Source organism: Echinops telfairi, unplaced genomic scaffold (assembly GCF_000313985.2).
Source record: "Echinops telfairi isolate 266 unplaced genomic scaffold, ASM31398v2 ScPeMD7_7469;HRSCAF=8507_1, whole genome shotgun sequence".
In the NCBI taxonomy this organism is placed as follows: Eukaryota; Metazoa; Chordata; class Mammalia; order Afrosoricida; family Tenrecidae; genus Echinops; species Echinops telfairi.
The window spans coordinates 71,729,019-71,750,990 of record NW_022111373.1 but is presented as its reverse complement, the minus strand read 5'-3'; the positions used below and the strand labels follow the sequence as shown (position 1 = coordinate 71,750,990).

The 21,972-nt window shown below is 39.1% G+C and overlaps 1 protein-coding gene across 1 annotated transcript in view; it reads left to right on the top strand.

Moving 5' to 3' along the window:
- The window catches only part of JMY (junction mediating and regulatory protein, p53 cofactor), an 87,081-nt gene that overhangs the window by 46,830 nt on the left and 18,279 nt on the right, over positions 1-21,972 (top strand). Inside the window, exons 3-4 of the mRNA XM_045285308.1 lie at positions 4,747-4,897; positions 13,708-13,877. Coding sequence (XP_045141243.1) covers positions 4,747-4,897; positions 13,708-13,877 — 321 coding nt within the window. The remainder of the gene's footprint in view (positions 1-4,746; positions 4,898-13,707; positions 13,878-21,972) is intronic.

Genomic DNA, 21,972 nt, shown 5'->3' with positions numbered 1-21,972 from the left:
AATTCCCCAGGGAATGATGAGGGTGGACATTGGAGACAGGGCATGGTGCCCCAACAGGCTAGACTGGAGTCTGTAATTCTTTACTAGAGTAGAAAGCCCAGTATTTCTCCCTGGGAGCTGAGCTGCTGGTGGTTTCAAACTGCTGACCATGGATTGGGGCCCAATGGGTAACACCAGGCTACCTTGGCTCCTTTTCTCCTCCTCCTCTCCAATGCTTGTAAAATGTGTAAGTTGAACTACTTGATAGTGTGCCCTAGTCTCCGCTTTACTTCGTATTTTTCTGTTCTTCAATATCCGATTCCTTCTTTCCTCTGCTTCCTCAATCAAATAAACCTGTTTTTGAGCCCCACACCCCTTCATGGATTTTCCATTTCTGTTACACTTTTCCAGTTCAGAATTTCCTTATGGTTCCTTTTTATAATTTCTGTTTCTTCACTACGATTCCCCTTTTATTCATGCACTATTTCCCTTTAGTTTTTTTGCTCATGTTTTTCTTTAGACCATGAGTATATTTAACGATGCCTGTCTTCTCAGCCATGGTTTCTGTTTTTGTTTTGCTCATTTAAGTAGGCCATACTTTCCAATTTCTCTATGCCTTGAAATTTTTTTTGAAAATAGGACTCTTCAATATTTATAATATGGTATCTCTAGAAATATTTTCTTACTATTACTTAGGGTTTTCCCCCTTTAAAATTTCTTGATTGACAGATGATGTGAGTTTTAAAATAAAGTATGGGTTCCTTCGCATGGAAGGGAGATGAAGAATTCTTCTCCCATGAAGAATTACAGTATTGGAAATCCAAAGAGGTAGTTTACCTCTATCTTGTAGGGTCACTATGGGTTGGAATTGACCTGATTACATTGAATGAGCATTCTTTGGTGTATGTGGTTCCTGAAGTATGTTCATTTAACATGTTCAGCTAGTATTTTGGAAAATATTTTGAAAGTTAGGAATTTGAAAAAGAAGAAAAAATAAGATAAAATTAAAACAAAGAGTAGAGAAATTATACCTCTCTAAGTATTTGCAGATTGGCTCTGTAATGAGACCCTTCTTCAGTACTTAACCATCTTCTACTCTAGAGATCAGCCCAAGGTAAAAACTTAAGGCAGTGGTACTCACCCTTCCTAATGCCACGACCCTTTAGTACAGTTCTTCATATTGTGGTGACCCCCCCCCCCCAACTATAACATTATTTTTGTTGTTAATTCATAACTGTAATTTTGCTACTGTTTTGAATTAGGTGACCCCTGTGAAAGGGTTGTCCGACCTCAAAGGGGTCGTGACCCACAGGTTGAGAACCGCTGGCTTAGGGTTTTCTTGGGTCTTCTAAGCATGCAATTTACCCTGATGAGTGTAGCTTTCTAACTTCTCCTGTGTATATGACATTTTTTTTGCATGTTCTAAAGGAAACTTTGTCCTTTGTTTTTAATTAATTTATGTATTTCAATTTCCCCTTTAGTCCTTCAGAGGTATCTTGTATGGCTCAGTTGCACTCTTGTCCCAGGTGGATAGTGTTTTAGGCAATGCTTATACCCTACTTATACCCTACATGACATTGAAGATGGATGAATGAAACAAAGACAAAAGCCTTCAGTCTCTTATCCTTCTCACAGATGTAAAAACAGAGAAACTCCTTACTTTGTAAATAAGTTCAGATCTTCTCTGTCCTCTCTGGAACCAGGGATCCCTGTTGGAAGTATGGGCTGCTGTCTTCAGGTCCACCACTAGACTATGGGGAGGTTAGGGTGTGCACAAGTAAAAAATGCTTTCCTGCTGTTTTTCAGTTGCCTTTTCTTGAATCAGCATTCTTGTTATCTGTCTCTAATAAGGATTCGCACCCTGAAGAAGCAGAGCCAAGGTGACACCAGAATGGAGACCAACAGCAACACAGGCTGTCTTGATAATGACCCATTTGAAATCAGGATTCAAACCATGGGGAGTCATGTACAAATGCTTTACATTAACTTGGGTTTCTGAATAATCATGTGACGTAATTGTTGACTATGAGCAAGTAGACAGAACAATATAGTCTTCGGCCAGACACAGGATGTCTCTGTTGACTAATCAGATAGCAAAAATTAGCATCTCGAGTTGATTCTGCGAGTTATCTGGAGGTTCCCTCTGAGCAATGCAGCAAGTTATAAAAATCCCCAAGAGACTGGGGTGGTGATGGTTGTGGGGTGTTTTGGGTGGGGAGACAAAGAAAACTTGGTGTGAATTAGGCTAACTACAAGAGAATTGGGATACATTCTGTGAGCAATGCAGCAAGTTATAAAAATCCCTGAGACTGAGAGGTAGGGGGAGGGGTGTGTGTGTGTGTGTGTGTGTGTGTGTGTGTGTGTGTGTATTTTGGGTGAGAGACAAAGAGAACTTGGTGTGAATTAGGCTAACTATAGCAAGAGAATTAGGATACATTCTCGTGGTTATAAATCTTTTGATTATCCAGAATACTAAAAAAGTTGGTTCTAAGAGTTTTTGTCTCCCCCCACCCAAAATAATATATCTTTATAGGGAACAAGAATGTGGAGCTTCTTATTCTACCAACTCACTTCTCCCTGTTTAATTTTCAACTTGCCTTGGTCTTTTGTTTTAGTTGTTATTTCTAAATATTACATAGTTAGGGTTTTTACCTGTGATTTTTATGCAGAGTATTTTGGCATGCAGTCTGGTTTTTAATATACTATCGGTGTTTAAATCTGAGTTTTCAGCCCTTTAACATCAGTTATTTAACGAGTATTTTATTTGTGCAAATCATAACCTTGAAAGTGTACTTTGCAAAAAGGAGGGGGGAAATTCATGTTATTCCTGCACCCCAAAGTAACCATTTTGGTATGTGGGGCTACTATATGCTTTGCAAGAGTATTTTCATATTTATGTCTATGAAATTATTCTAAAAACAAGAAGGAGCTTAAAAATATTTTACAAAATCACAGGAATCTTTATTTTAAAGAAAAATATCAAAATGTGAAGCTGCCGTTTCTCAACATCTCCATTTGGGTCAATACACCGAGAGACAGTGTTTCCATATATCTAATATTTCACGAGAGAATATCTTTCGATTTATAGCACATCAAAATGTTCTCTGACTTTTGGGAGTAAAAAAGTCTGAAGGGGCAAAATGAGGGTTATACGTAAGGTTTTCAACAGGAACATTATTATGATGGGAAATTTCTTGACATAACTTTTCTGACCTTTTTCTCACCAGTGCACTTTTCTGTTTTATCATTTCTTCCTACTAACCCCCCATGATTATGCTGTATCCTTTAAAAAAATCTATAAATATTAACCCCTTTGGGATTCTAAAAAAATTTGCTATGATCTTCAAAGCTGATATCTCTGCCTTGCATCTAACATACACAGCAGATCTCCTCCTGAGAAACAGCAGATCTCCTGAGAAAACGGCACGGACAGAGGACCATATCTGAACTCTTCTGGCTTCCTTATTACCAGAAGACAGAGAGGTCACTCTCTCTTTACCAATTTGACATCATGCAAATCCTCCCATGGCACTCTGGCAACACAGAACTCACAGACAAAACTCAGGATTAAGTGTTCTAGGGAACTTACCAAGGAGGTCACCACAAACCAAGATAGTGTTTTCTCCTTAGCTAACAGCCAAGTCTCTCTCAGGTCCTCAACCACTCAGCCACGTGGTCCCTTGGTTTCTGCCACCCTGATCCAGGAAGTCTTCATACTGGTCTTCACAGTCCCATAGTTTCCACTCTGTTGATCTGTTTCATAGAAGCCTTGGTTGTGGTAGCGGTTACTTGTTGGGCTTCTAACCACAAGGTCAGCAGTTCAAAACTACCAGCAGCTCCTCGGGAGAAAGACAGGACTTCTACCACTGTAAAAAGTTACAGCCCCTGTTCTCTTCTGTAGGGTCTCCTTGCCTTGGCTTCTGGCACTTTTGCTGTATCCCATGGTCTTCATGCCACAGTGTCTGGTGCCCCTAGTTTTGGCAGAGACCTTAAATGAGCTCCATTGTTAGTTCTTTTGATAGTCCTTGGATTTCTCTCTGTGCTTCTGAGATGGCTCTTATACAGAGGAATGGCTTTGATGGAGGTGTGGTTTTTGTCTTTAAGCTGACCATACCCTGAGCAAACAAACGATGTAACTTGGTTCACGCTTTCTACTAAAGTCTAAATTAAATCTTACCAGAACCCTGTCAATTAGCATAGAAGAGAAACCCCCCTGAAATAAGATAATTAGCCATAGGCATAGAGTCTGGAATTTATATCATATAAGGAATTATGGCTAGAAGGGCCATGTGAACTGACTACATCTCACCCATGGAAGCGGCTGATTTGATGGGACCTTTTTTGGTATTACTTTAAGATTAAGATGAGCATTAGAACTTGTTTGCATCCATCAACTAATTGCAGAGACATATTTAGATGTTTTGTTTGGAATAAGCCCATGTGTGTATGAACTGGAACCCTAGTAACAGTGCTTTTTTAACTTACTCTCTTATATGTGTTTATGTGTTCATGTATTACGTAGTAAAGGAAAGGGGATGGATGGAAGAAAAAAGACAACATTTTTCATGTCTTGTATGAACAGAAATCTATGTCAAATATCTTCAACATCACTGATAATTCTCTTTTTTGGGGTAAATTAATGGCTTGGTAGACAAACATCTACAGCAGACTAAGTATTACCTTTGTCTCTTTTAGCACTGACATTCAGTAAATGTTTGAGGAATGAATAAAAGAAAGGAACTTTTTTTCCTTTTTGGTCTCTTAAAGATTTCTATGGAGAATGATTATCTCGGTCCCCGGAGAATTGAGAGTCTTCAAAAAGAAGATGCTGACTGGCAGCGGAAAGCTCACATGGCTGTGCTTTCTATTCAAGATCTTACTGTCAAATATTTTGAAATAACAGCTAAAGCTCAAAAAGGTAAGTAAACTTATCCATGCTGGATATTTTGGACAATGAATGATTGAGTATTTTGTTTTAAGTAGTCTATAAAGATAACTAGCCTGTAGAAATTCAGAACCTGTGACATTTTTGAAGAAAGTTGCTGTACTGTTTTAGGGCAGCCTTACCTTTCTGGTTCATTTCATCCCTACCTGCACTCACTCAAACTCCCCCGCCACCCCACCCCTAGGACCATATAAAAACTTCCATGGCTACTTGATACACAATTTTTTTAAAAAATCATTTTATTAGGGGCTCATACAACTCTTATAATAATCCATACATCCATCCATTGTTGATACACAATTTTCAGTCACTGCTATTCATTTAAAAAAATCTTTTCTAGCACTATTTTGTTTAGCATCATTTTATTTAAGTGCAAGTTTCACTTGCAGCAGTTTGTCTCTTTAGACTGCTGGCCCTGCTTGAAAGTACTGTGCTTTTCTTAATTCCTAATCAGCATTTTCCATTATCATGAAAATAAAATAAATTGACACTTTGATAGATTAAAAAAAGTATTATATTTTTCTATTAATTTTTAGTTACAATACTACTTTACCGAGTCCTGTTGGGGTAGTGGTTATGCGGTGGACACAATCTGCAAGTCAACAGTTTGAAACCGCCACTTGCTTTGTGGGAGAAAGACAGGGCTTTATACTCTGGTAGAGTTAGCGCCTGAAACCCTCAGGGGCAATTCTGCCCTGTTCTGTAGGGTCGCTGTGAGTTGGCATTGACTTGATGGCAGTGAGTTTCGTTTTTTATTATTTTATTTTGTATTTTTATAACGATCATTGGGGACTTTTACAGCTTTTACAACAATCTGTACATCAATTGTATCAAGTATATTTGTACATATTTATGCCATCATTATATTCTAGCATTTACTTTCTATTTGAGCCTTTGGTATTAGCTCTTCTTTTTTCCCTAGCCCACCTGCCCCCACAGATTTGGTTTTTTAAATAATGACTTTGTTTTATGCATCCCCCTTTTTGGGGGGGGGCTAGTTAATGTTATTGGGGTGTGTACTTTTTTGGTTTAATCTGTATGAACCCTAAAGTAGCCCTGGTAGTGTAATGGTAACTTGTTGGTCCGCTAACCACAAGGCCAGCAGTTCTTAACCATGAGCCACACCCAGGGAAAAAGAAGGCTTTCTACTCCCTTTAAAGAGTTACAGTCTCAGAAACCCATAGTGACAGTTCTGTTAGGTCCTTTAGGGCTGTTAAGAGCCAGAATTGACTTGATGGCAGTGAATTTGGTTTGGGGAATGAACTCTAGTTAAAGCTATACATTTATTGTTACTATTTGTAATTCTTTTTTGGGTAATTCTTACAATATTTTGCAAGATTTTTTTAAACCATCAGTTTTTAAGGACAATTTATCCTTTTTCAGTCTTTAAACAGTATTGGTTAATTTGTTGTATTTTTCTGAAGGTTTTTCCCCTACTAGGTAAAGTTTTATATATTTAAATTTTTCTGGACTATTGTTATTGATACGCTCTGTTCTAATGCTAAAATTAGTATAGCTTCATAATGAATTTCAATGTCTATCTCAGCAAGCACTCATTGTTTCAAAATTTTCTTTGTTGTAAATAATTATTTTTCTCTAAAGTATTGCTTTCCTTCATTACTGTAAGGCAGCAGTTCTCAACCTGTGGGTTGCAACCCCACTGAGGGTCAAACGACCCTTTCACAGGGATTGTCCGATTCATAACAGTAGCAAAATTAGCTATGAAGTAGCAACGAAAATAATTTTATGGTTGGGGGTCACCACAATATGAGGAACTGTATTAAAGGATCGCAGTGTGAGGAAGGTTGATAACCACTGCTTTAAGGCATAATTTATTCACTGCTGCCTTTTCATGTTAATGTTGGCGTGGGTGATTTGTACACAGATGCTGGGAAAGCTGTCTAGTCAGGAATATTACGGCTACATTTTATGCTCATTCTGCAGTTTCAGCTTTCAAACCTACTGTGTCACGTATTGTATTTGTCTAAACAGGTGGCATAATTAGCTTTTTTTATGTTCTGTTTTAGGAAATCCAGACTTCTCTTGAGACCTCAGGATTTTATTACTTAGAAGCTATTTTTAAACAGCATAGTATGTTTTAAGTAAACTGTATTATTTACTTACCAAGCCCCTTTTTAGACAGTATAACAATATTAAGAAACACATTTAAATTCACTCAATATTTTAGAGTAAACGCTTTATAAAAATTCAAAAACAAACAATGGTTTGTAATTAACACTTAGTAACAAGCATCAGCACATTATTATTATTACTGCATTATTATGTGAAAGATGTTTCAGAGTATGTAGAAGTGCTTCTTTAAACATTTTATACATAGAAAGGTACATGAAAGACTGTATCCTATAACAAATATTTGGGCAACTGACATTAGATAGGAACTATACCTAACTGTCCAGTCATGCAAATTTGACTTAAAGACATATATATATGTTCCCTAGACAATTTCTTACTCATTTTGCAGAGTCTTTATTCAATTGTTCCCCTAAGAAGTCTTCTCTAACTACTTTGATTACAGTGTTCACACTATACTGTAAAGGTTTACGGCTCCTCGGGACAGAAGATGGGTCCTTATTTTACATATTTTATATATCTTGGGAGAAAGATGGGTTTCTACTCCTGTAAAGAGTTACAGTCTTAGAAACCCACAGGGACAGTTCTACCCCGTCCTATTGGGTCACTACGAGTTGACTTTAACTTAATGGCAGTGAGTTTATTTGGTTTTTTTTTAATATTTTAAAGTTAAAATATTAAAACATAGATAAAACTTCCTAGTCAATGCTAAGTGAAAGAAAAAATAGTTGGCTCATAGTACATAGCTGACAAACAACTCCCTTGTGGGCCATGGCACAGTTGAGAAGTCTAAACAGAGATCATATGACTAGCAAACCTAAAATCTTTATTATTTGGTCCTTTTCTGAAAAAAAGTTGACTCCTGACCTAGAGAAAACTTGAGAAATCTTCTGACAGAATGACCAATAGAAATCAATGACACTGATCAGGAGCAAATGAAGAGGGAAGGAGAGAGAGTGCAGCACATCCTGGTCCACCAAGCCCAGAGGATGGTTTTCCTGCTCGGAGCAGCCAGTGCACAAAGACGACCATAGGACCGCCCCCACCATAAGACACAAGAGTCCCTCACTGACCGATAGTGCTACGAGGGACAACACTGGAGACAGTATGGGGATTGTGTCTGTTCTGACCCTACCGCATCAGGGCAAAACACTAAGCGCGTACAATAGAGCAGCAAGGCTAGCAAAGCAACAAAAACCCCAAGGAATATCAAAAATAGATTTTGGGGCCAGGGTGTTGCACCCCATCAGACTCAAGCACGCATTAAGGTCCACAGATACGGAACTATTTATAGGCTTCTCTTTTTTGCTGTTCGCTTTGTTGTTTTCTTCTGTTGTTTTGTTTTGTCTTGTTTTTGTGCTTTTGTCTTCTGCATGTCTAAGTAGATGAGATAGGCGGAATAATCAACCTAGAGGAGAAAACAACTGGACTGATGGTCCCAGGGGGACATGGGAGAAGGGGAGGCAGGGGAAAGGAAGGAGGGTACCAACAAACCCGGGGACAAGGGAACAACAAGTGATCTAAAATCCATGGTGGAGGAGGGTATGGGATGCCTGGTGGGACTTGATCTAGGGCAATGTAAACAAGAGTAATTACTGAAACCCGAATGAAGGCCCAACATGATAGTGGGATAAAAGGAAAGTAAAAGGAAATAGAGGAAAGAACCAGAAGACAAAGGACATTTACAGAGATCTAAATACAGGCATGTACATAATGTAAATATATTTCTATGTAACAGAAATAGATCCATGTACATATATTTATTTGTTAAGTAGTAAGGCAGCAGACGGACATTGGGCCTTCACTCAAGTACTCCCTAAATGCAAGAACACTCTGCTCTAGTAACCTGGCATTCTGTGATGCTCATCTTCCCTGAAACAATCGGTGAAGACAAAAGGAAAGCTTATGGTGCCCGGCTTTCAAAAGATATAGCGACTGGGGTCTTAAAGGCTTGAAGATAAACAGGCGGCCATCTAGCTTAGAAGCAACAAAGCCCACATGAAAGAAGCGCACCAATCTGTGTGATCATCAGGTGTTGATAGGATTAGGTACCAGGCATCAAAGACCCCAAACTAAAAATCATGTCGAAGTGAATTAGGAGGAGGGTGGAATGGAGACCCAAAATCCCTCTGTAGACACCCCCTTACAGAAGGTCACGAGGAGGCGAGCCAGTTAGGGTGCAATATAGCACCAATGAAAGATAACTTTCCTCTAGTTCTTGAAAGCTTCCTTCCCCCCACTATCATGACCCCAATTCTACTTTACAAATCCCGCTAGACCAGAGGATGTACACTGATACAGATAAGAACTGGTAACACAGGGAATCCAGGACAGATAAGTCCCTCAGGACCAACAATGATAGTAGCAATACCAGGAGGGTAGGTGGATGGTGGGGGGAGAAAGGGGGAACCGATCAAAATGATTGACATATAACCTACTCCCCATCCCCACCACAGGTTGAATAGCAGAAAAGTGGGTGGAGCAAGACAGTGGTCAGTGTAAGACACAAAATAAAAGAACGTTCTACTTTGTCTTCATAGAAGAGTAAAATAGACACTTTTATTTCCTTCATTTTACAAAGCTAGGTGTAACCTAATTTTGATGTAGTCATTTAAAAATCTTTAAACCTTGTCTAAGTTTTATCTATTAGCGATTTAACATGGCACCTTGTAAACAACCAGATTTTTGTTACATATGCTGATGATTATCATAGGATATTAGTGCAGTAGCAAAGTTGATGTCCTTACCATGTGCATGGCCAGCAAATGAAGAGATCTGTTTTAGAGATATTTCAAGAATTCTACATCCATAGAATTATTTCCTTCATTATTTTCTTTATTCCTGCAGATATTTAAAAATAATTGCAATTGAAATAAACAACTAGTAAATGTGGCATCCAGATATGTTGAAAGACAATGTATTGACTAGCATTGGGATGGGTAACAACCTGAGTCTAGTTAGGAAATAGGGGATTCCTAATTATTTGTGATTAATAAATGTTTGTTTATTTACTATAATTGCAAGTTCAGGAAATTTGGTAGTGCTGACAGACTAAGGAATTAATGACCTGGGTATTAGTTAAAACTGTTCTTTCAGGCAACCTTGTCTTGTGTTATTAACAACCCACCCCCCACCCCCATTTCTCGTATATACAGAAGTTGATGGTAATGTATACCTTGCCTATTCTATAGGCTTATTGGACAGATAGTAGAGATAATGTATGGGAAAGTATGTTGAAATTAATATATGAGGGGTTGGGGTGTATGCATGAAGGAAAAAAGGATCAAATAAGTCATTAATTTTCTATATGAGGTGGGGGAGGCATTTTTATAAACCACCACCAAAACACACATGCACAGGCCCGCGTGTGCATACATACACACCTAGTAATTCCCTTCTATAATTCTGTTCATTGACAGAGAAGGAATTGAACCCAAGACTATTTAATGTTGGAATACAACTTTAAATCATAGTGATCTAACTATAGTTCCTGCTATGCTCTACTGTACTAATCTTACACACCGTACAGTGTTTTAACAATGGTCAGTAGCTAACTAACATGAGTAAAATTTTTATTATGTGGTAAAACTAAAATCGACATTCAAAAGAGTTTTTAATATTTATTTACTTATTTAAATCATTTTATTGGGGTTCATACAACTCTTATTAAAACCATCCATTGTGTCAAACACATTTTCTTTCTACTTGAACCCTTGGTATCAGCTCCTCATTTTCCCCTTCCTCCCCGCTCCCCCCTCCCTCATGAACCCTTGATAATTTATAAATTATTATTTTGTCATACACTGTCCAATGTCTCCCATCACCCACTTTTCTGTTGTCCATCCCCCAGGATGGGGGTTATATGTAGATCCTTGCTCCACCCTTCCAGTATCACCGCGCTCACCACTGGTCCTGAAGGGTTCATCTGTCCTGGATTTCTTGTGTTTCCAGTTCCTATCTGTACATCTTCTGGTCTAGCCGGATTTGTAAGGTAGAATTGGGATCATAATAGTGGGAGGAGAGGAAGCCTTTAGGAACTAGAGGAAAGTTGTATGTTTTATTGTTGCTTCACTGCTCCCTTACTGCCTCGTCTCCTCCTCGAGACCCTTCTGTAAGGGGATGTCCAGTTGCCTACAGATGGGCTTTGGGTCCCCACTCTGCACTGCCCTTCATTCTCAATATACAATTTTTTTGTTCTTTGATGCCTGATACCTGATCCCTTCAACCACCACCTCGTGGTCACCCAGACTTCTTCAATGTGGGCTTTGTTGCTTCCCTGTTAGATGGCCGCTTGTTTACCTTCAAGCCTTTAAGGCCCTAGACACTAAAAGAGTATAAATCGAAAATATCATTTATGTATTAACTCTTTAAATGTTATGCAAAAACCATAGAAAAAAACAAAGCTCTTGAGAATGGAAAGTTCTTATCCAGCATAATAAGGAAGGCAGTAGATAACTATTAATAAATCAAGATGTAACATTATTCACTTATGAGGAAACTACCAGAGGTGATTAAAAAGTCGATTCCTTTGAGCAGTAGACTAGGTTTTATGGGTAGACCCGAGGGTGAGAAATTACTGCTCTGTTGTTTGTAGCCATGTTGTTGTTACTAACCTATATAGCTTAAAAAAATTAAGCATGTATTATTATTGTAAAAAAATCACATAAAGATTCCATAAAGATCTGAAGCATAGTTTACTGAAATAAATGTTCTTAGGAAAGACACCAGGGAAGAACTGGTAAGGTATTAGCTGTTTGACTGTTACAATGATATTCTGAGTAATACCTTTATTCAGACAAAATCAAGCCATCCTTCCTCCCTTCCCTTTTTCTTTCCTTTGATTTTCTTTGGAACGCTAACTGATGGTCTCACAGTACAGTCCTGCCCATGTTACTGTGGTTTTCAGTAGATCCTATTGCTCTTGGGTCCCTCCCTTCTACCCACTCCCATCAATTACTATACTTACAATGTAAGGACCTACAATGGTAGGATTTAAAATAGTCCTGACTCCAATTTCATCAATAAATTCAGTAGAAAATACATACCTGCGTAGAATTGCGTTTGTATAGACTTTAGAACAGTGGTTCTCTGTGGGGAGGAAACGAGCCAGTGAGGGTACAGTGTAGCAACGATGAAACATGCAACTTTCCTCTAGTTCCTAAATGCTCCCCCCTCCATCCTCATTATCATGATCCCAATCCTACCTTACAAATCTGGCTAGACCAAAGGATGCACACTGGTACAGATAGGAACTGGAAACACAGGGAATCCAGGACGGATGCTCCCTTCAGGACCAGTGGTGAGAGTGGCGGTAATGGGAGGGTGGGGTGGAAAGGGGGAGCCGATTACAAGTATCTACATATAACCTCCTCCCTAGAAGACGGACAACAGAAAAGTGGGTGAAGGGAGATGTCAGGTAGTGTAAGATATGACAATAATAATTTATAAATTATCAAGGGTTCATGAGGGAGGGGGGATTGAGGGACGGAATGAGGAGCTGATGCCAATGGCTTAAGTGGAGAGCAAATGTTTTGAGAATAATGAGGGCAATTAATGTACGAATGTGCTTTACACAATTGATGTATGTATGGATTGTGATGAGATGTATGAGCCCCTAATAAAATGATTTTTTTAAAAGTGGTTCTCATGATGGGGGGAGTGCGGAGTGGAGATCCAAAGCCCATTAGTAGGCCACTGGAGATCCCCTTGCAGAGGGATCTCGGGGAGGAGATGATCCAGTCAGGGTGCGATGTAACAATGATGAGAAATACAACTTTCCTCTAGCTCCTAAAGGTTTCCTCCCCGCTCCCACTACCATGACTCGAATTCTATCTTGCAAGACTGGCTAGACCAGAGGAGGTACACTGGTACAGATAGGAACTGAAAATACAGGGAATCCAGGACGGATGAGCCCTATAGGACCAGTGGTGTGAGTGGCAAAACCGGGAGGGTAAAGGGAGAATGGGTAGGAAAGAGGGAACCGATTACATGGAACTGTGTGTGACCTCCTCCCTGGGGGACAGACAACTGAAAAGTGGATGAAGGGAGACGTCGGACAGGGCAAGATATGACAAAATACCCATTTATAAACTATCAAGGGCACATGCGGGAGGGGGGAGCGGGAGGGAGGGGAAAAATGAGGACCTAATGTCGGGGGTTTAAATGGAGAGAAAATGTTTTGAGAAACGATGTACAAATGCGCTTTACACAATTGATGTGTGTATGGATTGGGATAACAGTTGCATGAGCCCCTAATAAAATGTTTAAAAAAAAAAAAAGTGGTTCTCAACCTTCCTAACCCAACCATAAAATTATCTTCATTGCTGCTTCATAACTAGTATTCCTACCGTTATTAATCGGACGACTCCTGTGAAAGGGTCATTCGACAACCCCCCAAGGGGTCACGACCCACAGGTTGAGAATTGCTGTTTTAAAAGTTACTAATGCTGGAAAACTGAAAGTGTTTTTAAAATATTTGGGAAAAACTTGTGATAATACAGTTTCATGTTCTGAGGACAGTTATTTAAAATTCTTGCTGAAGACATTAGAATCTAAGATATAGTTGAATTACGTTTTAAAGGTGGTTTTTTAAATTACATTTTAAAGATGTTTTAATTAACTTATCATAGGATAGTGTTTGTATGTTTATTTAAAAGTCATTTCTTAATCTCTTTAAAACTTACTATTAATAGCTGTGTTCGATCGAATGCGAGCAGATCAGAAAAAATTTGGTAAAGCGTCATGGGCAGCAGCCGCTGAGCGTATGGAAAAACTCCAGTATGCGGTTTCCAAGGAGACTTTGCAGATGATGAGAGCTAAAGAAATCTGTTTGGAACAGAGGAAACATGCTCTAAAAGAAGAGGTAACAAAAACCATGAGGCAATATTATGAAAGTTAAGATGAATTAATTTTAATTTGTGTATAAGATTGACCTTTTTCTGAGATTCCGTACATTGTCTATGTGAACTGCTCATGTCAATACTTATTCTGATACCTGTGATATGGGTTGCCAGGTATCTGAGTAGGTTCATCCAATATTTCACCTCAGCCCAGTGTAACTCAGGGTACTGCTATTAGAGATATAGAATTCGGCACCAGAGCCCTTTAAAAAAAATGTTTTGTTCTTGTTTTTCTGGCATTTATTTATAAAGTTCTACTTCCCAGGGAAATTTAGCAAATAATTTAACTGCAAAAGAAAACTCTAGCTCTGACCTTAAAATGAACTCCATGCAAACATTTTATATTCTATATTTGTTGCTGGCATTGATTATATTACAATTAAAGCTACTTTTTGGAACATTCTTTCTTTGTCCTACAGTATGAATGAGAGTTAATAGAGATTTGATCTTTTTCATGTGTTTGGGTTATTTAAACTGGGAAAAGCTGTAGTTTTTATGTGTATTGAAAATTAACTAAGATGATATTTTTAAAATTATTAATTTTTGTTTATGGTAGTATTCTTCATACTACCATTACAGCCCCCAAAGTGCCATTGATGTCCAAGACTATTATTAGGTGTATGACCTTGTTCTTTTACTCTTATACCAATAGTTTTGAAACAGACTACTTAGTTGCTTCTTAATGAAAAGGTTCCCAGAAATCTACAATGGTCACTTCTAGGGACCAGGAGTGAAGACTGATAATTAATAGTGGATGAAGAGTAAAGAACCTGAGAGGGTGTTGAAGGCTGCATGTAGTAAAAATCTGAGGCTTCAGATACAAAAATATCTTTGTTTATAACTCAAAATATTTACAAGATGATTTTAGAATTTTCAAATCAAAGTTTGGGTAGTTTCCCTATGGTTTCATTTTATTCCGTACTTGAAATAATCATTCATATTTTGTTAATAAACCAGTTTGGGGACAAATGAAATCAGCCTGTTAACAACATGTCGTGCAGAGTATTTATAAAACCAAACCCATTTTCCACTTTTTACTTTACCCGGTCTTCAGCTTTCCTCTTTCTATATGGACCCATTGTTACGTAAGGTTGTAAAATTTTAGAGAGGACCAAATAACGTCATTTTTTGCTAAGAGGTTTGAACCTTGCAGCTAGCGGTTCTTTCTTGAGTGCTTCCCTGACAGCACCTCCAGGACGCTGTTGCAAGCCTCCAGAAGACAAAATCGGAATTTCATTTTCCTGGGACGCTTTTTCACATTTTATAACCAAAATCTCTTTGGCAAGGATTTCAGCCCCATCTTGTTTTCCCCTGAGGCATTTCACTGCAGTCTCTAATAATGTGAGTTAACTTGTTACTAGTTGCCTGACATCTTTAAAAATTCTAGAACTTAAAAAAAGTTAAAATACTAACATTTTGACTATAAAATAGCATACTTATCTCAGTTCATCTCATTGGCTAGCTTTGTTCTCACCTGGGAGAGCTGCTGATGGTGCAATTTTTGTCTAAGGTGGTGGAGGAATGGTAAGGCTGTAATCACCCCAAGAGCTTTAGATGATTATCTGTGGGCCCATCCCAATAAAATAATGTTTTAAGTTCTAGGTTGTGTTTGAATTCGTCAAAAGATTTGTTAAGATTGTTAGTCATTCTTGCCATGTTTGTGCCTGTTGTGTATATAATAAGTGTTTTGTGCTTTTCACATAATGTATGTGATGATATACTACACCAGTTTTATTAGCATTAATTTAAAATGACCACATTACTCATGACAAAGACAGGAAGCATGAATTATTAAGTCCATCCCAAGCAAATGCTACGCCTATAAAGGTTTGAAATAAAACACTGCCCTGTGATTTAGTTAGGGGAGACTTGTTCTTTATAAAGAATGCCCGTATGTTTTGCCCCTGAAGTTATTTTAAAACAATATCTTTCTGGCATGACAATAAAACACTTTAAGAGTTGAAAATGAATTTAGTAATAACTGCCACAAGGATAATGCTGAACTGGAAACAATGTTTCTAAATCCTGAAATGGAGAAAAAATTCTAGGCAGACAAAAAGCTATTTCTTTGTGTGTTTCCTCTCTTAACTTTTTCTGCATCTTAGACTGTGTCTGTTTTTGCTCTGTTTAATACCATGAACATCTGTACATCTGCAGCCATATATATCTTAGATCCCAGATTAACCACGGATGTTTAGATTTCACAAAACAACCAAAAGCCAACAAACAAAATAGTTCAAAATGTCAATGGTATTTTAGCCACTAGCATTGAAAGAATTCAGGTGAATTTAAGTAGGTGAAACTACTTCAGTATACTACTCTTCCTCTCCCTGCCCCATGTACAATAAAAACATGGACATGAATCCAACAATGCAAGTAAACCTGTGCTTTCAGACCTGTATTTTAGTCCAGTTTATATTAGATTGTGTGAGTTAAGTAAAAAGAACCATTTGCAACGATTATGTATAATTACATAGGCTTAGGAATCGAATCCGAGAAGTTGGCTTCTATGAAGATGTGGCATCATCATTGGAGGAAGGCTTATTAACAACCTGCGATACGCAGATGACACACCTTGTTTGCTGAAAATGAGGAATTGAAACACTTGCTGGAGATGATCAAAGATTTCTGCCTTCACTATGAATTACAGCTCAATGTCAAGAGAACCAAATTCCTCACAACAAGACCAAGAGGTTACATAATGATAAATGGAGAAAAGGTTCAAGTTGTCAAAGATTTTGTTTTCCTTATATCTGCAATCAATGCTTATGGAAGCAGTAGTCTAGAGATCAAAAGATGGGTTGCATTAGATAAATCTGCATAAGACCTCTTTAGAATATTGAAAAGGAAGGATGTTAGTTACTTTGCGGATGGATGGAGGTGTGCATGACCCAAGCCATGGCATTTTACTTTGTCTCATACATATGCGAAAGTTGGACATTGAATAAGGAAGATCAAAAAGGAATCGATACATTTGAATTGTGTTCGAGAAGAAGATTGGAAGTACCAGGGACTGCTAAAAGGACAAACCAGTCTGTCTTGGAAGAAAGACCTTTGATTTGGTTTGTGGGTACAGCCTCAATAGAAGATAGGTAGTTGAGGTGTTTGTACATGCAGGGTGACTTTACTTTCTCCCTATTAGCAGGGAGGTTGATAAATCTGTTCAATATCTGTACACTAGAATTTTCAAACTCTCTAAAGAGCTACATTCCATTCTAAAGGCTTTAATTTATGTATCTACAAAATTCTATTTTAGCTGAGTTACAAATTGTAGCCATCTGAATTACATCTTAGTAGCAGTTAAATACCCCCCCAAAAAAATACATTAAATATTTAAAGTTCTGCCTTTTACTGTTCCATGTATAATTATCTATTTTAATTCTCAGTAATAATCGTTTATATCTAAAGGCCAAGAACCCACTATTAGAAATTCTTAAAGCTAGTTGTGTTTCAAACATAAGAAATTTTTCAGATTTTAGAACGTTTTTTTGAACATATAATATCAGGGCAATATTTTGGTAAACATGTTTATATTGTATGGGATAAGTATGGAGTGTGTCCTCAAATTCAGAGTCCATTTTGGCTCCAAATGGATGTAAGATCACGCTTTGACACCAAAGAGAATGAACACACACACACACACCCCAAATGGAAGCAAGATCACATTTGACACCAGAGAATTAAAACAAATACACACACACACACACACACACACACACACACACACACACGCAGCTTTTCTGAAATTCAGAATTCCAGATAGTAACCATTGGCTTATATTTGTGCAACTTTGATTGGTGGAACCTCAGTTTTTATACTCAAATTGGTCTGGCACATGAAAAGACTGGTTTTAACTGAAAGCTTATCTTTATGATAGTTTGACCATGCACACCTGAAAACTACCATGTGCCAGCCTTCTGTATGATAGGAATGCCAAGCCAGCTGCACATTCTTTATTTGGCATGTACGTAAAATGAAAATATGTGGAAGTGATTCATACTTCATTTTCCTTCTAAATTTGTTCCCAAATTGCTTTTTATAGTGGAAAGAGCACGCGTAATAAAATTGGGAGAATGGAATTCTGGTTCCAACTTCACTGCTAAGAATGTGGATCACACTGTGGAGTCATAAATTGGTTTGGGATCCCAGTATCCCTATATCTAAAGTACATTTAAGAGGGTAAAAGCTCACACCAGCCTATGCAACCACGAGGTGTCGAAGGGATCAGGTGTAAGGCATCATCAGAACAAAAAATCTTACCATAGTGAATGATGGGGGCAGTGCGGAGTGGAGATCCAAAGCCCATTAGTAGGCCACTGGAGATCCCCTTGCAGAGGGGTCTCGGGGAGGAGATGAGCCAGTCAGGGTGCGATGTAACAACGATGAGAAATACAACTTTCCTCTAGTTCCTAAATGTTTCCTCCCCGCTCCCACTACCATGACTTGAATTCGACCTTGCAAGTCTGGCTAGGCCAGAGGATGTACACTGGTACAGATAGGAACTGAAAACACAGGGAATCCAGGGCAGATGAGCCCTACAGGACCAGTGGTGTGAGTGGCGAAACAGGGAGGATAAAGGGAGAATGGGTAGGAAAGAGGGAACCGATTAAAACTATCAAGGGCTCATGAGGGAGGGGGGAGCGGGGAGGGAGGGGAAAAATGAGGACCTAATGTCGGGGGTTTAAGTGGACAGGAAATGTTTTGAGAATGATGTACAAATGCGCTTTACACAATTGATGTGTGTATGGATTGCGATAACAGTTGTATGAGCCCCTAATAAAATTTTTTTTTTTTTTTTTAAAGGGTAAAAGCTGGACAGACCAAATTCCAAGTGTTCTATGGAACCCTATTCTCTTCTTTTTGAAGCGCTTACCGTACCTCCTGGGCTTCTTTCTTCTGAAGGAAGCACTTCCCTCGGCGATAACAGGCACTTCCATTGTGGCACTTGTCTTCCCTGCAACTGCTCCCATTTCCCGAGAATCCACTCTGATTTCCAATCCCTTAGTACTGTGGCTAGAAAATTGTTCTGAGAAGCTGGAGGCTCATCATTGCCTTATTCTTTTGTTCTCTCAGATCTTGGGATTTAGAAGACCCTTTGCCCATCTCCCTTTGAAATCATTTTGTCTGCTCTTCTGAACTCAGCTAACCCTGGCAGGGCCACCTCTGGACTTGCTTGCTCATTGAGCTAAGGAGTGAACCAGGGCACTCCTTGTAAGGAAATACCTCCTTCCTTCCTCTGCTCGATATTTGATATTGGCTGTTTTTTGGTGCCAGTGAGCACGTGAAGTGTTTTCCAGGCACATGGCTCTGGGTAAGGGTTAGAGTACACTTCTTGCAGTAGAGTGGTCACATTGTAAAAGATATGCCAACAGGAGGCTTTTGATTTCCTCAACTGAAGGAGATTGGCGAGAAGAGACAGATTCAGAGAAGCCTATAGGAAGACTGAGCACAGCAATTTGGTCCCTTCTGGCTGCAGAGAGCTGAAGTAGTTTAAATGGAACCTTATACCTCATATCCCTCTAAATAATGCTACTGGACACTGATCTCAAAGAAAGTATTAGCACTGATATGCTCAAAAGTTATAACTTGACAAATTGTACTTTCTCTCCCCACATAAAGCCTTTTCACATTGGCATTGACCTGTTGCATGCAGTGCCCACAGCATGTGCTTTCCCCTTCCCGGCCCACTGTAATTTATAATTAGTCATATTGACTGTTATGAATTACCACTTGAAATGTTTTTAAAGAGCAGGACCAGTCACTGGTTTTGTAACTTAAAGACTTTGGGTAATATGTTGATATTCAGCAATTTCATGTTTTATTCACCTGTTTATTCTTAAATGTATGCTTTCATCTATTTAGACCTGAGCCTAATTACTGCTTTTCAATTAATTTCTTTGTTAAAGCATTTGAGATTTCCTATAAAGAAAAACATTTTAGTCGTGGAGAGATTATAGACATCTCGAATGTAAAGGAAAGACTAGAAATTTACTCCCTCTATGTGTTGATAGCTTCCGCCACCCTCAATAGACAGATTGTAGCAATACAACAACTCACCATCGTTTGCATCCCTGAGCTGCCCCAGACCGTCACTCAGCATCTCCCTGATATTCTGGTAGCCCCGAATTATGCCTCATGAGCTCATAAACATTGGTCTCATTTTCACTTCTGTTCTGCCTCCACCCCTTTGGTGCTCACTCCCTGGGAAACCACTTGACACCAGAGCTTCCTCACCTATCTTCGTGGGACCCCATAACACACAGGCGGCTGTGTCAGGTGTCTCCTGGAGCTTCAGTGCACAAGCATTTAAACACCTGAGCTGTGAACTATGCTCTTATTTCTTCAGGACTGGTCACTGCTGAGAAGCAGATTGTTGCCTCCCTCCGTGCTTATTGTTTCATCACACCATACAGCAAAGCTTGCACTCATACGGACTCCTGAAAAGCCTTTTCAGCTTCCTCTTAGAGATTCCTTGCTCCGTAGATCCAAATAGGAATCCAGAGAAGTGTTGAGAGTAGCAACCATTGTCTGAAGCATATAACTGTCTCTTCAAGGCCAAACAAATACAGTTCTCATCTAGGATTACCTACTGCTCATGAGATATGCCCAGGAATTTTTTAATCTCACCTTTAATCTCTCCAGAAACACTAACTTGTTCTCCAGCCAGTAGATCTCAGAGGCTAGCCATGGTGTAACCAGGGACCAAAACAGCCCCGGGTGTGTGGAGCTGACCAGACTCTTTCACTCCGGTTATGTGTTGGGCTGCAATTCACTTCACATGGTTTGAAGCTACTAGCCACTCCAGCCGAAGAATTATAGTATCAGAAACTCACAGGGACAGTTTTATCCTGTCATGGGTTTGCTATGAGTCAGTAATGTTTGGATGACAGTGAATTTTGAGATGATTTATCTTTTTCATATGTCTCATGAATATCCATATTCTTACATGAATCTGTATTTTAAAGTGAAATGGAAGCACTCTCTGTTTATGCCAGGAGAATATGAATAATGCATTGTCACCTTAAAGATAGAATGGTGGTTGTGGTTAGGAGCCAGTGAGTCAGCTAAGACTCTTAACAACCCTTTGTATAACAGAAATGTTTTCCTGTCTTGTGCCTCTTCATAACCAGGCCTATGTTTGATGAGCCCATTGTTACAGCAACTTTGCCGATCCATCTCCTTGATGATCTTCCTCCTTTTTTTTTTTTTAACCAACCCTCTACCAAACTCACATGATGTCCTTTTACAGAGACTGTCCTGAGAACATGCCCAAAGTATGCCAGAGGAAATCTCACCATTCTTGTTTTGCTTCAAAGGAGGATCCTGTCTGTATTCTGTTTTTTCTTTTGGCACTCCATGGTATATTCAACATCACAATTTAAATGCATCCATTTGACCTTCCTTATTCATTGTCCAGCTGTCATATGTGTATGAGGCAGTTGGAAATACTGTGGCTTGAGTTGAGCGCACCTTAATCCTCATGGTGACACCGTTGCTTTTTTACACTTTAAAAAGAGGCCTTTGACCAAAGATGAATGCACTATAGCAGTAGTCTCAACCCGTGGGTCGCAACCTCTTTACGGGTCAAACGACACTTTCATTGGGGTTGCCCATTTCATAACAGTATCAAAATTACAGTTATGAGGTAGCAACGAAAATCATTGTATGGTTGGGGGGGGTCACTACAACATGAGGGACTGTATTAAGGGTCGCGGCATAAGGAAGGTGGAGAACCACTGCATTACAGTATACATAAGGAGCCATAGTGATGCACCAGTGAAGCACTCGTGTTTACCTTGTTATTTCCAACTGCTAACTGAAAGGTTGATGGTTTGAACTCTCCACCACCGGCTCCCTGGGAAAATAGACCTGGTGCTCATGTGGATTAACAGCCTTGGAACATCTGTGGGGTAATTCTGTTCTGTCCTTGTTGCTGTTGACAGTTGAGATAACTCACACTGACCTGTAGGACAGAGTAGCTGTGACTCTTTACTGGAGCAAATCTCCAGGTCTTTGCTCCTGTGGAGCAGCTGGAGGGTTGCTGGAGGACAGCAACCT